The sequence below is a fragment of the Corylus avellana genome, chromosome ca7 (genome assembly GCF_901000735.1).
Source record: "Corylus avellana chromosome ca7, CavTom2PMs-1.0".
In the NCBI taxonomy this organism is placed as follows: Eukaryota; Viridiplantae; Streptophyta; class Magnoliopsida; order Fagales; family Betulaceae; genus Corylus; species Corylus avellana.
Window position 1 is genome coordinate 7,262,273 of NC_081547.1, and position 12,384 is coordinate 7,274,656.

Below are 12,384 nucleotides of genomic sequence, written 5' to 3' on the forward strand. Positions count from 1 at the left end.
GCTGTGGGGGGTGTCCGAAACCACCTCTAGGCCAAACGGGGGTGGCTTGAGGCCTTTGGGGGTGGTTTCGGCCACCCCCTACGGCCGATATGAGGGTGGCTCAGCCATCCCCAAAAACTAAACCACCAATTTTTTATTATTTTTTTTTTTTTGGCCTTTTTGGAGTTGGCCGGACAACCCCAAAGGCCATGAGAGTGGCTCATGGTGGGGGCGGTTCAGTTACTCCCAGACTGGCCATGTGCGGTGGCTCTAGCCACCCCATTTTGGCCAAGGGGTCATCCCTTTATTTTTTTATTTTTTATTTTTCCTAGTTTTTAGTTTTTTAAAGTTTTTCAATTGTTTTAATATTTTTAATTATTAGTTTTTTTATATATTTTTTAATTCCTAAATAATTGTTTATTATGTTTTTAAATTTTTTTTTTTAATAAAAAAAAAACTATTTTTTCCCTTGGTGCAGTTTTGGATTTGCCCTTCCGAATTTCTTAAAATAACACTAGAGAAACATTTAGCATTACACTCCCTTCAATTTCTTCCTATCTCATCCATCTTTTTCTTGTCTTCTTTTTCCCTACAAAAGATGGGAGTAAAGTTTACGTCTTTTTCTAGTCATCAAACCCAAGACATTTGTGAACTCGTTGTTCATAACAGGTATACGAATACACCAATCAATGTATTCAAATAATTTATGTTCTTATTAAAACATGTAATATTTTACATGCATTCTTAGTAGAATTATCATAACACGTTTTTCTTTTTTACAAAAAAAAAATATATATAAAATATATGTCGGTTTAATAAACTTAATCAATTAAGTGTTTGTGATTACGTTTGAAAAATAGAGTTTTAAGTTAAAAAAAGTTTTTGGGCAAAAGCTTTATTTTTAAACTTTTGTCAAAAGTGTTTTTTTTTTTTTGCCATTTTTAAGTTTTTTGGACCCTTAAAAGGGTTTTTAATTTTTTTATCAAACGAGAATTTGTTTCAAACAAGTTTTTTTAGTATTAAAAGTACTTTTAGGCTCTTCAAACCCAACCCCAAACAAACCCTAAATCGACAAAAAAAAAAAAAAAAAGTGTAATTTATCCCTTTAATTAAGTACACATTACCAGTCAGGCACGGCACGGCAAAGAGAGGGCGTCGTCGCCGATTCCGGGACTTTCAAGCTCGTACTCGATGCGTTGATTCAGTCTGGTAAGATCGACTTGGCGCTCGAGATTTTGGATCACATCAGTGGCGGAGCCAGCCATTTTATATTGGGGGTGCCACTAAAATTTTTTTTGCATCTTACAAATTTTCTTTACCCTAAAAATTTGGTAATTCACACAATATATGTATTACAAAAAATACCTATAAAAGTTCATAAATATGTGCTCAAATTGATATATTAAAAATGTAACATGTCGACATTATATCAAAAAAAAAAAAAATGTCTAGAATTTTTTGAGGGTGCCGTGGGTTAAAACAATTTTTTGAAGGTGCCGTGAGTTAAAACAAAAAAGAATTTTGAGGGTAAAAAGAATAGAATTTTTTGTAAAAAGATTTTTTTTTTTTTTTTTTTTTAATTTTGAGGGTGCCGTGGGTTAAAACCAAAAATAAAATAATAAAATTAAATTAAATTAAATTAAAATCGGCACCCCCAAGGGGCAACGTGGCTCCGTCACTGATTTACTTTTTATATCATATCATTTATTTTTTACTACTATTCAAATAAAGAAATCATTACAAAACAAAAATTTTCACTTTTCAATATCATTATTTTTACTTTTCTATACTAATTATTATTCTCTTTTTTTTTTTCTTTTTTTTTTTCCACAAATTGATAACAAACAACTCCTAGGTTTCATTTGGCAAAGGCCTTTGAGACTTGATACTATTATCTTACTTTTTCATTTTTTCAACATTCTTACTTTTTATATTACACCAATCATTTTTTATTACTATTAAAAAAAAATCATTACAAAATAAAAAATTTTTACTTTTTCATACAAAACATCCATACTTTTTCATTTTTCCAAAAAAAATAAATAAATAAATAAAAAATAAAAAATCTTATATATATTTTTTTACGTCAAAAAAATATATTTCCACTAAAACCTCTAAAGCCTTTAACAAACGGAAAGTGAACCAATTATATACACACATTTCATTCCCTTGTTTGACAAGTTGTGTTGGTATGTGAATAAAATAAATGTGAGTGGCATTGGTCTCCTGTTATCACTCATTTCTTGAAATTATCTTTTACTGCAATAATCGTATTGGACATGACTTTTAAAAAAGAAGTCCCCCACTACCCCTGTGAAAAGGATATGCACGAAAGAGGACTGTGAAAAGTATATGCACGAAAGAAGTCCTCCACTATAGGTGGTGGAGTCGGTCATTTTATATTGGATGTGACACTAAATTTTTTTTTGCGTCTTAAAAATTTTCTTTACCCTAAAAATTTGGTAATTCACACAATATATACATTACAAAAAAATCTATAAAAGTTCATAAATATGTGCTCAAATTAATATATTAAAAATGTAACATGTCGACATTATATCAAAAAGATAAAAATACAAAAAAAAAAAAAAAATTGTCTAGAATTTTTTGAGGATGCTGTGGGTTAAAACAAATTTTTGAAGGTGCTGTGAGTTAAAACAAAAAAGAATTTTGAGGGTAAAAAGAATAGAATTTTTTGTAAAAAGATTTTTTTTTTCTTTATTTTTTATTTTGAGGGTGCCGTGGGTTAAAACCACAAAAAAAAAAAAAAAAATTTAAAATCCGTGGGGGTGCCGTGGCACCCCCAAGGGGCAACGTGGCTCCGCCACTGGATCACATGGAGGTGCTGGAGCTATGCTTGGCTGGGAAGGTTGAAATTGCTCTACATGTGTGGGAAGAATTGAAAGGATCCGATCATGGGCCTGATGAGTTTACGTACGGTATCGAATACTTATTCCAGGGTGCTGAAAATCCTATCGAATAGAGGATGCAAGCAAGATTTTTTGTGAGATGCAGTACAATGGGTTTAGCCCGGATACTAGTGTGTACAATTCACTCCTAGATGGGATGTTTAAGGCGAGGAAGGTCATGGAAGCCTGCCAACTGTTTGAGAAACTGGTTCAAGATGGGGTACGAGCCTCGTGTTGGACACATAATATTGTGATTGATGGGTTGTTTAGGAATGGGAGGGCTGAGGCTGGTTACACTCTGTTTTGTGACTTGAAGAAGAAGGGTCGGTTTGTGGATGGTGTTACGTACAGCATTGTTGTGTTGCAACTTTGTAGGGAGGCTCTGCTTGAGGAAGCACTGAGATTGGTGGAAGAAATGGAAGGCAGAGGCTTTGTTGTTGATTTAGTCACTGTAACATCGCTCTTGATTGGGCTTCATAAGCATGGCCGGTGGGATTGGACAGAGGATTATGAAGCACGTTAGGGATGGTAATCTGGTTGCTGATGTTCTTAAATGGCAGGCTGGTATGGAGGCTTCACTGAAAAATCCATTTTGTTTTATGTGCCATTTTATTTTAGCTCATGGTCATGACAAAATCTTAATTTTTTGTCGCAAAAGCTATTGTTTAATAAATTAGTAATGAAAGAGCTGTAGTCAAGGTTCTCGTTCCTTGAGTGTATTGTAATCTTTAATCCAGTTGCTTTATGTGTGGTAATTCTGAGTTAAAGCCTAGTCATCTTCTCAGATTGTGTACTGCACCAAGCCCCCATGCCTCAAAATATTACACTAACTTACTACAAATGCATCACAATGTTCAAAAGGCAACCAGCCTTAATACACAAATATCCAAACTTCATTCAGACCTGAATACCATATTAGAACACAGAATTACATGGCATACAAATACTTAATCATATTACAAAACGTCCTCCAGAAAATGTTTTTCATGTAGCCTTGTAAGTTACCTCCTATAGTTTCAGTTATTCTCAAGATACGTATGCCAAACAGAATGTCTAGATAAATTTATAGTGTAACAATACATTAAAATGTTCCCATCAAACCAGTTCCAAAACTTTCTTCCTCACAGCCAACTTGTTATCAATGTACTTGTATATAGTAATTGTTTTTCATACGCCTGCTACTCAAGTGCCACCAATTTGTTTTTTTCTGCGGGGTCCTGTTCAGAGCAAACTAGAATTAGAAAATTGGGAAAAAACAGCTGACATCGAATGGAAAACAAGAATGCAGATAGATGCATCTGACAAGGACACTGAAACTGGTGTTTGATATTAGTGCAGAGACATGCTATTGGTCCTCCCCATAATCATTTCTCTATATTAGTGCAAGTTTCTACACATGTCACGGAAGCCAAAATGTGTCTTAAACAAGACAAAATATAACAAACAACAAAAAGGAGGAAAGTTGATTTGTAGTGTTTCCTATCTAATTTTCTGGTATGAAAGTAGGGCAAGGACATTGGCAAGGATGGACTTCAAGCCTACAAGGAGACCTTGTCCTAGGTCTGTAACACCAAGAGAGAAGTGTAAACACAGAGGTTATGTTTTGGCATCAGCAGGGTATATCATGTAGATGTTCCTAACAATTGCTTTTCTCTAAAGCTACAGGATAAGCTAAGATCACCATTAAGCAAAAAGCATGCATGGAACTTTAGGAAACCTTACCGGTAGAGGTCTTGCTCCAGAGGACCTGACCATCGATAGCCGTGAGATGCTTATCATCTAGCCGCTTCCATGTTTTGATCGATTTTACAGCTCCCCAACCACCCTTCTCTGTCTTCTCCAAGTTTGCTACCACCACTCTGGCTCTCCTTGCCCATCCAGCCTTCCCATAAGCATGGTATCCAAATCCCCCAGCATAACAGAGCTGTATATTGTTTAGCTTGCCACAGAAGTCATTGAGATGGTCATGGCCAGTGAAAGCTGCCTTCACATCCCCTGCAGCCACCATGGTTGTGAAGAAGCCAGAGTTCACAGAAGCAGAGCTAATGCCTTCCTGTCTCACACCAGTGAAGTTGGTTGAGTCGAAACTCGCAAATTCCGGCAACGGAATGTGAAAGTATGCAAGCCCGGGTGCAGGCCCTTTCTGAGCCTCTGGCTTGTCCCTGTATGCTCTCTGCAATGAAAACAGGTATGGTTGTTAAACAGATTATCATAAGTGTATTCTTGTTGTGATATTCTATACTTCCAATTGAAAAAAAAAAAAAAAAAAATGTGAGATTAGTACCCGAAGCTTTGCAGAAGTGCGTTCAAACCAAAGTTGTTGAGAGGGTTTGATCCAACCATAGCCAGGGATGGAAGAAACAGTGGAATAATCTCCACTGTCAAGGAAGTACAGATTGAGAACCGACTTGTTTTCAAAACCAGAGCCCTTAACACCGCCAACCTCGATGTTATAGTTCCCAAAACCATCAATAATGTGGGCTTCCACAGGATTGACCCGAGCCAGTGTGTTCTTCAGGCCAACAATATGTTTCATCACCCCTTCCCTTGAGAGGGTAGATTCCTGATCATGGTTCCCCAGAACAGCAGCCCACGGGATGTTGGATGAGATTGCCGGCGCAAATGCAGCATTCAAAGACTTGGCTGCATCCGTAGCGTCAAACCCAAAGATGTTATCCCCTGTACCACAAAGGTTAGCAGTAATTAATCAAATGCCTAAGTTCAATATCACTTGTTAAAAGGAAGCAGGCAGCATAAAGAAAAGACAAAGTTACCGGTGAAAACAATGAGATGGGGTTTCTCGGCGAGGATCATGCGGCGGACAAAGGCGGTGGTGTTGAGGTCGGAACAAGAGGCGACCTGACTGGGGAGCACATCCTCACAAGGCGTCGTCTTGCCGTCGGCGAAATGCATGTCCGCCACTTGCAGTATCTTGAACTCCCCATTTTTCCCAAACCGGAGTTGTTTTTCCGCAGCGAAGCCCCAGATCGGAACCCAGTAAAGGCAAAGTACTGCCACCGCCGTCAACTTCCAACACCCTTTCATTTTCTTCTTCTTATATGGGTTTCCTTATTTTCAAAGTTCAAACAAGCCCACAAAATCCCTTCCGACGATTGACTGCCGACCCCTCCTCGCCGTTCATCCCACCCTTTTCTCTCTCTCCGTCATTCTTCTATCTTCTTTGTTTACATCTACAAAGAACGATTAATTTATGCCCTGGTATATTCCCACGGCATGATTGAATCCTGATAGGTAAGCAGAATGAGAAGATACTTGTAAATAAATACTTTGAGTTCTAATTAAGCACGAAAATCGGATTAGATTCAAGGTTAATTATCACCGAATACGACCCTCTCTAAAACAACATTAATATCACCATCGGCTACGTCAACTCAATTTCAGATTTTTTTTTTTCTGAAAGACAGAAAGGGGAAGATGTTTTCTTCTCCTTCAACTTGTACTTGTACTTTTTTTCTTTTTTTCCTATATATTTCTTTCTACCTCTCATTAAGTGCCCTATTAATGCAGGAATTATGATCTTCACCTAACCCAAATGGGTAGGTGCAAATTTAAAAACAAACCAAAAAAAAAAAAAAAAAACATTTACCCTATTTTTTTTTTTTTTTTTAGATAGAGTTGTTTTCTAAACTGGATTGGAGTAACTTTCTTCAACTCTGTCTATAAAAATAATATATGTCTATTTTTTTAATATGTGATATGCACATAAATTTTTAATATTATTTATTCTAATTTTGTCCTTACTATTAAAAGACATGTGCAGGTTACATGTTCAAATGACACATGTCATTTTTATAAACTGAGTTGAAAGAAGTTCCTCCAACCTAGTTTAGAGGAAAACTCTGTCTTTTTTTTTTATAGGACAAAATCTTCCTCCAAACTGGGTTAGAAGAATTTTTTTCAACCTAGTTTATACAAGTGATATGTGTCCCTTTTTTTAGTAACATGTGAGATGCACATTAGTTATTAATAAAATTTATTCTAATTTTGAGGTTACTATTAAAAACTCACATGCATCTCACATGTTCAAGGGACACATATCACTTTTATAGACTAAGTTAAAGAAAATTTTTCTAACTCAGTTCGAAGAAAAACTTTATTTATTTTTAAAAATGTAAATTTAATAAACTAAATAGAAGGAATTTATGTTATTTGTCCCTTAATTATGTACACTAATTAACTTTGCGAATATTCACTTGCCTTGCTGAGTTTCTGTATTCTCACACAGTGGCGTAACGAGACAAGTGAAGTGCAAATTACCTATCAGGCACGGCAAAGAGCGGGCGGAGAAAACAATTCGAGCAAAAGAAGACAGCAAAAACAACAAAGACATTCACAACGGGTTTGCAGATCTTCCAACATGTTTTATGAAGAATCAACTCTGTATCTCTTCACGGGCCTCAACAGACATCCTGGATGTGGACAGTGACCGTTTTGTTTTGAATCTTATTGTCATATTATTAATCTCTTGAATCTTGAATTTCAATGCCCATTAACTGTTTACTCCGTGAGCTTTTTGTCACAGTCCGTCAATGGAGGAATAAGTTAAAAAAAGAAAGAGAGAAAAAAATGTATGTATATCAACACACCTTGTCACTGGAGTAATGTCAAATGTTGACATCTAAATTATCTGTAACCACGATTTGAGTGTTCAGTAAGAGGAAAGTGTACACACCCTGCCAAATACCTCAAGTGTAAAAGAAGGCCATTGCATTTGCTTATTAAATAGTGTAGTTGAGGCATCAAGGTCAATACAAGTAGACAAGATATGCATAATTGCAGTAAATATTGGTGGTTCGAAGTTGTTAGTTGCAGTCTTGATATAGAATAGACATTGATCATGCCTAAACTTATTGTAACCAAAAACTGAAAATGATAGCTTACGAACAAGCATACGAAAAGGTGTGAACTGCATTATATGAGCGAGCAAATAATATTCTTATTTTATATCTGCATCGCACTCTGTGAATGAAAATTTTTAGTAATCATCTGCCTGTTTAAGGCGGGCGAAATCCACCCATAACTGCCCGTGACATCCACTTTGCATTTTTGGCTCTCTTTGATTTTTGTAGTCTTCTTTTTAAAAAAAAAAAAAAAAAAAATCTATGGACTTAATTTATACGTGCTTGCCTTTTTTGAAAAAAATTTAATGAGCCTTTTGAGGTGGGCTTAATCCTATTTTTGGAATTAAATCCCAAAACAAAACGATGTTGTTTTATAAGTCAAAACTATATATATATATGGTATTATCTACTTCTATCTACCCATATTTCATTATTAGCCCACATATGTGCAGATAGTGAATATAGTATATGTCCGCCTGGGTTAAAGGCTATAAATTTGCCCGTAACCCATCAGATGGACCGATGGCAAATTTGGCAACCTGAACACTCCTCAACATAGGTATTTCTAGACAAGTATTCATATTTTCTCCTTTAAAATTGATGTAGAGTAATTCTCCATAACATTTAGACTTTTAGTAAATAGAACTAGGTTTTTAATTCGAAATCATGTCATATCAACCTTGAAAAGAACGACACATGTCCTGTATATAGGATTTTTCAATATATGTAACCATAAGGGAAATTAATTTTGGTAAAATGGAAAAGATGATTTTACACTCAAAGCGGAAGTTACAAGTAAAGCATAGCCACTATCTGGCAAATCATTGTTTGAAGTCCTAAAGCCTTTATCTGTGCAGAAGGCATGGCAAAGCCTCCACATTCTTTCCAGATGAATAGACATCTAAATGATAGATCACCACCAACAGATACCTATATATATATATATAATCCTTAACTCCTCAATAGATCACAAAACTCTACCTCATAAACTCTTTTCATTCCCTGCAAAAAATTTAGAATCCATCAACATTATGCCGATCTGCAACCATTCTTCCAAACAGAACCAACAGCAGCACTACCAGCAAATAAAGAACTGAGCCAGCCCTGTTTCCACTGTTAACAAGGTCAACGCCAAACAATTGTTAGGAGTACTATAACTTTTATTACAAGTCTTTTACAAGCTGACATAACTTACCACATCAACTACTAAAAAAGTAAATTTACTTGTCAAATTTTGTGCTTTATTTTTTCACTCATATTGCACCATATGGCACGTATGCAGACGGTCATATGAGTTTGTAAGGAAGTTGTAATAAAAGTTGTCTTAATTTAGGCATTTTCCTTGCAAAAGAAAACATTTAGAAACCCTAGGTCCAGCCCCATTGAACCACCTTACTAACAAAATAGGCTCTAACTGCAAAAACAAAACAAAAAAAAAAAACCAAAAAAAAAAAAATTCCCTTTAACTCAAGTAAATTTTTTTCATTAGTTTTACTATGAAAAGTGATCTGTATCTTGTATTATGGTAAGAAAGTTATCTAATGTCCTAGTTTTACTGTGCCAAGTGATCCGTACCTTGTATGATGGAAAAAATTTATCTAATTTTGTCATCCATATTATAGTTCTTCGCCTTTTATTTGTTTCCTACAACCCATATGCAGGCACACACATAGCAGGACAACACCAATAGTGTCTCCCTTTCCTGTTGGTTCATCAATGGATAACATCAAATATTTTTTTCATAATACATTTTTTTCTTAAGTACTCCAATAAAGCTATCTTCTAACAAACCTCTTCTTAAATTAAACAATGAAACCAGGTCACCTTTCTTCAAAGTTAATGGAGTTTAGGAAAGGCTCTAATCCTACTTACGTTACCCAAACACTTCACAATATGTGTTCTTCAAGACATGAACATTTTCAAAATGGAGTAGAATACTACCATCAAACATGTGATGGTAGCTAGACACACTTCATTTTACTCTAGAATGGAGATTAAGAAAAAGTGGACATTCTGACAATTTGCCAGCAGCATCCTATCCTAAATTTTGGAGGTTAGATGTATCTACCATATACCACCCACATGGCATAGGATCCAAATCTCCACTTTTTCAAGCTTCTAAACAAAGAAATATAATAACCTACTTTAGCCACTTCTGTTTATATCATACTGCTTGCCAGGATCATTTTTCAGGCTTCAAAGGCACTGGGAGAGCTTATAGCATGGTTTCTTGCTTAAGCATTCTAATCCAATCTAGATGACATTTTGTATTACACTTTAAACACCAGCTAAGAAACTCCATGCAGCCAAATATTTTGCTTCACCATTCATTTATTAACATTAATCTCTCTCATAAACCTTTAGGAACATCAGTCTTAAACCTTTTGTAAACCTTTGAAAACTTCAGAAAACAAAGGTGAATTCTTTAGCATATGCAGAAGGATTTGTACAAGTACAATGCATACAATGGTCTATTTGACTAAGCACAAACAAAATCCAACTTTTTCTTGAAATAAACGTACGTACATAAAGTCTAGATGAAACAAGGCAAGAACACAGAATATAAAGGATAATGCTGATAAAGATAACTACGAGAGCTTAGCCCCATTATATCAAGTCAATTGCTTTTATCTTTTCCTCCTATCGTGGATGACTTGAACCAAGGTATCCACACTGAAGTTGTCTTCTGGTAAAGCCTATAAGCCTCAGCTCTGTAATCTTGTTTCAGCATTCGGTCCTCCACAAGCCTAGTCACATACGCTAAGCACATACTATTGATAAGAGCTCCGAAAAATGTCCATCCATGTCCAAGGTTCCATGCAAATATAACCAATCCCCACCACCACAACTGCTCTCCGAAGTAATTTGGATGCCGGGAGTAATTCCACAAGCCCTTGTCAAGATTGGGTACCATTGGCTTTCCAAGCTCCTTTAGTTTGCTGTTCCTAGTCACAAAGTCATGGAGTTGCTTGTCCGCATGGTACGCAACAATGATGCCACACACAGAGACAACGATTGCAATTGAATCCCAGATGTTCAATGGCTCATTGACCGAGTGTACAACATACAATGGGAGGCTTACTCCAATCAGAAATACCTGTACAAGCATTCAATTTCTGCTCAACAAATGTTTTAGATAAATAACATTATTTTTTTCTATTTTAATTTTCAACTTTTTCAAAGCACTTACATTCAACTCAACATTTAGCTATTTATTTCCACTATTCTTTTAAATTGTTATTTCTTTACCTATTTTTACTATTCTCAAAAAGTAAGAGAATCAGATTATTTTTGTTATTAGTTTTTTAATGCATTGTTGAGCGCACTGTGGCTAGCCAAATGATGAAGTTTTTTTGCTATTTTTTGTTACGGGACTGGCCAAAATAACCTTTTTGGCTATTTTGGGTAACCCATTCTGAATGATTAAGCTGACATAGTTTGCATTCAGGTAATACATCGAGCAGTTACCCTGCAGTCAGATAGGCACATAAACTACCTGCTGAGAGAGGTACACGGCGAGAAAGGACACCCACCACCAGTGCTTGCCGTACTGTTGGCGCATATCGGTGAACCTCCAGTCCTCCCTGGCGCCCCACCGCCAGCCTTCACGCCTGAAGTAGTTATGGGAGAGCCTTAAACTCCACACCGAGGTCATCAACATCGCGATCCTCGACCTCCACCAGTTGTAGTGAGCCAAAGGGTGAGTTGCGTAGTAATGAACAAGCATCACCGGAATCACCGTCCAATACAAATCTATCATCTGCACCCAAGTCAAACCAGACAGCAAAAGTCAACGATCAATCGGAAAGAAATGAGAATTGAAGCAGCAGAGTAGTTCTGAAGGGAAAACGACAAAAAGCAACGTACCCAGTGGTTATTCTGGATATTGCCGATGATCCAAAAGAGCACATTAACGTTGAGGAAGAAGAGAGCGTTGGCTAACAGAAGAGGGTGGTGATAGCACCATGTCCAAAGAGGATGGAGATCAGAAAGCGAATCTCCCTCACTCCCAGTAGAAGCAATACGGTTAAGGAATGAGAGGTAGAAGAGAATGGAGGGAAGGGGAGCTAGAAATGCTATAATGGCGTTTTTCAAGTTACCACGATAACCATCGCCGCCACCACCAAAACCCATGGCTGTTCGTGTCAAATTGTCAATGGTTTGGTGCTGTGAGAAACCGCCTATTTATTTTGTTCTCCGACGGCCCCACCGTGAAAAATACAAGATTATCAGCATGAATAGTCTTTCGGCACGACAGGCCCGCCCAAATGATGATTAGGTCCCTGTTACCATGCCAAACCCACGCTGCATTGAGAGAATCTTAATCATTTGACGAATCCAGCCCTTTTAGTCTTCCACCTCCGTGACACATATTTTTACCGTTAATTCAAATCAATTGCATGAAATGTTCTATCTGTTATAATCTAATGTCCACAACCGAATTTCCCGCCTACCCACTAGGGAGACCAAGACCAACTAAGATGATAGCTTTGATGGTTTTATCGATGGGTATTTTGTTTTTTTAGGTATTTTGTCAAAATGAAAATTATTTAATATATTATTTTTTGATGTTTCAAGTTAAAGTGTCTGTAAAAAAACGTAGATTACACCACGACCTAGTTGAATTATATCTT

The 12,384-nt window shown here is 36.4% G+C and overlaps 2 protein-coding genes across 2 annotated transcripts; both read right to left on the minus strand.

Moving 5' to 3' along the window:
* Window positions 1-3,759: 3,759 nt before the first annotated feature.
* LOC132188436 (probable inactive purple acid phosphatase 29) lies at window positions 3,760-6,342 on the minus strand. The gene is made up of 4 exons (XM_059602881.1): window positions 5,663-6,342; window positions 5,173-5,567; window positions 4,611-5,061; window positions 3,760-4,105 (listed from the first exon to the last, which is right to left on the minus strand). The coding sequence occupies exons 1-4, from the start codon at window positions 5,931-5,933 to the stop codon at window positions 4,071-4,073; spliced, it is 1,152 nt and encodes a 383-aa protein (XP_059458864.1). The 5' UTR covers window positions 5,934-6,342; the 3' UTR covers window positions 3,760-4,070.
* Window positions 6,343-10,230: 3,888 nt separating this feature from the next.
* LOC132187187 (uncharacterized protein C594.04c) lies at window positions 10,231-12,034 on the minus strand. Its single transcript, XM_059601408.1, has 3 exons — window positions 11,618-12,034; window positions 11,247-11,510; window positions 10,231-10,847 (listed from the first exon to the last, which is right to left on the minus strand). Exons 1-3 carry the CDS (start codon window positions 11,882-11,884, stop codon window positions 10,368-10,370), a joined length of 1,011 nt encoding a protein of 336 aa, XP_059457391.1. The 5' UTR covers window positions 11,885-12,034; the 3' UTR covers window positions 10,231-10,367.
* Between the last annotated feature and the right edge of the window lie 350 nt (window positions 12,035-12,384).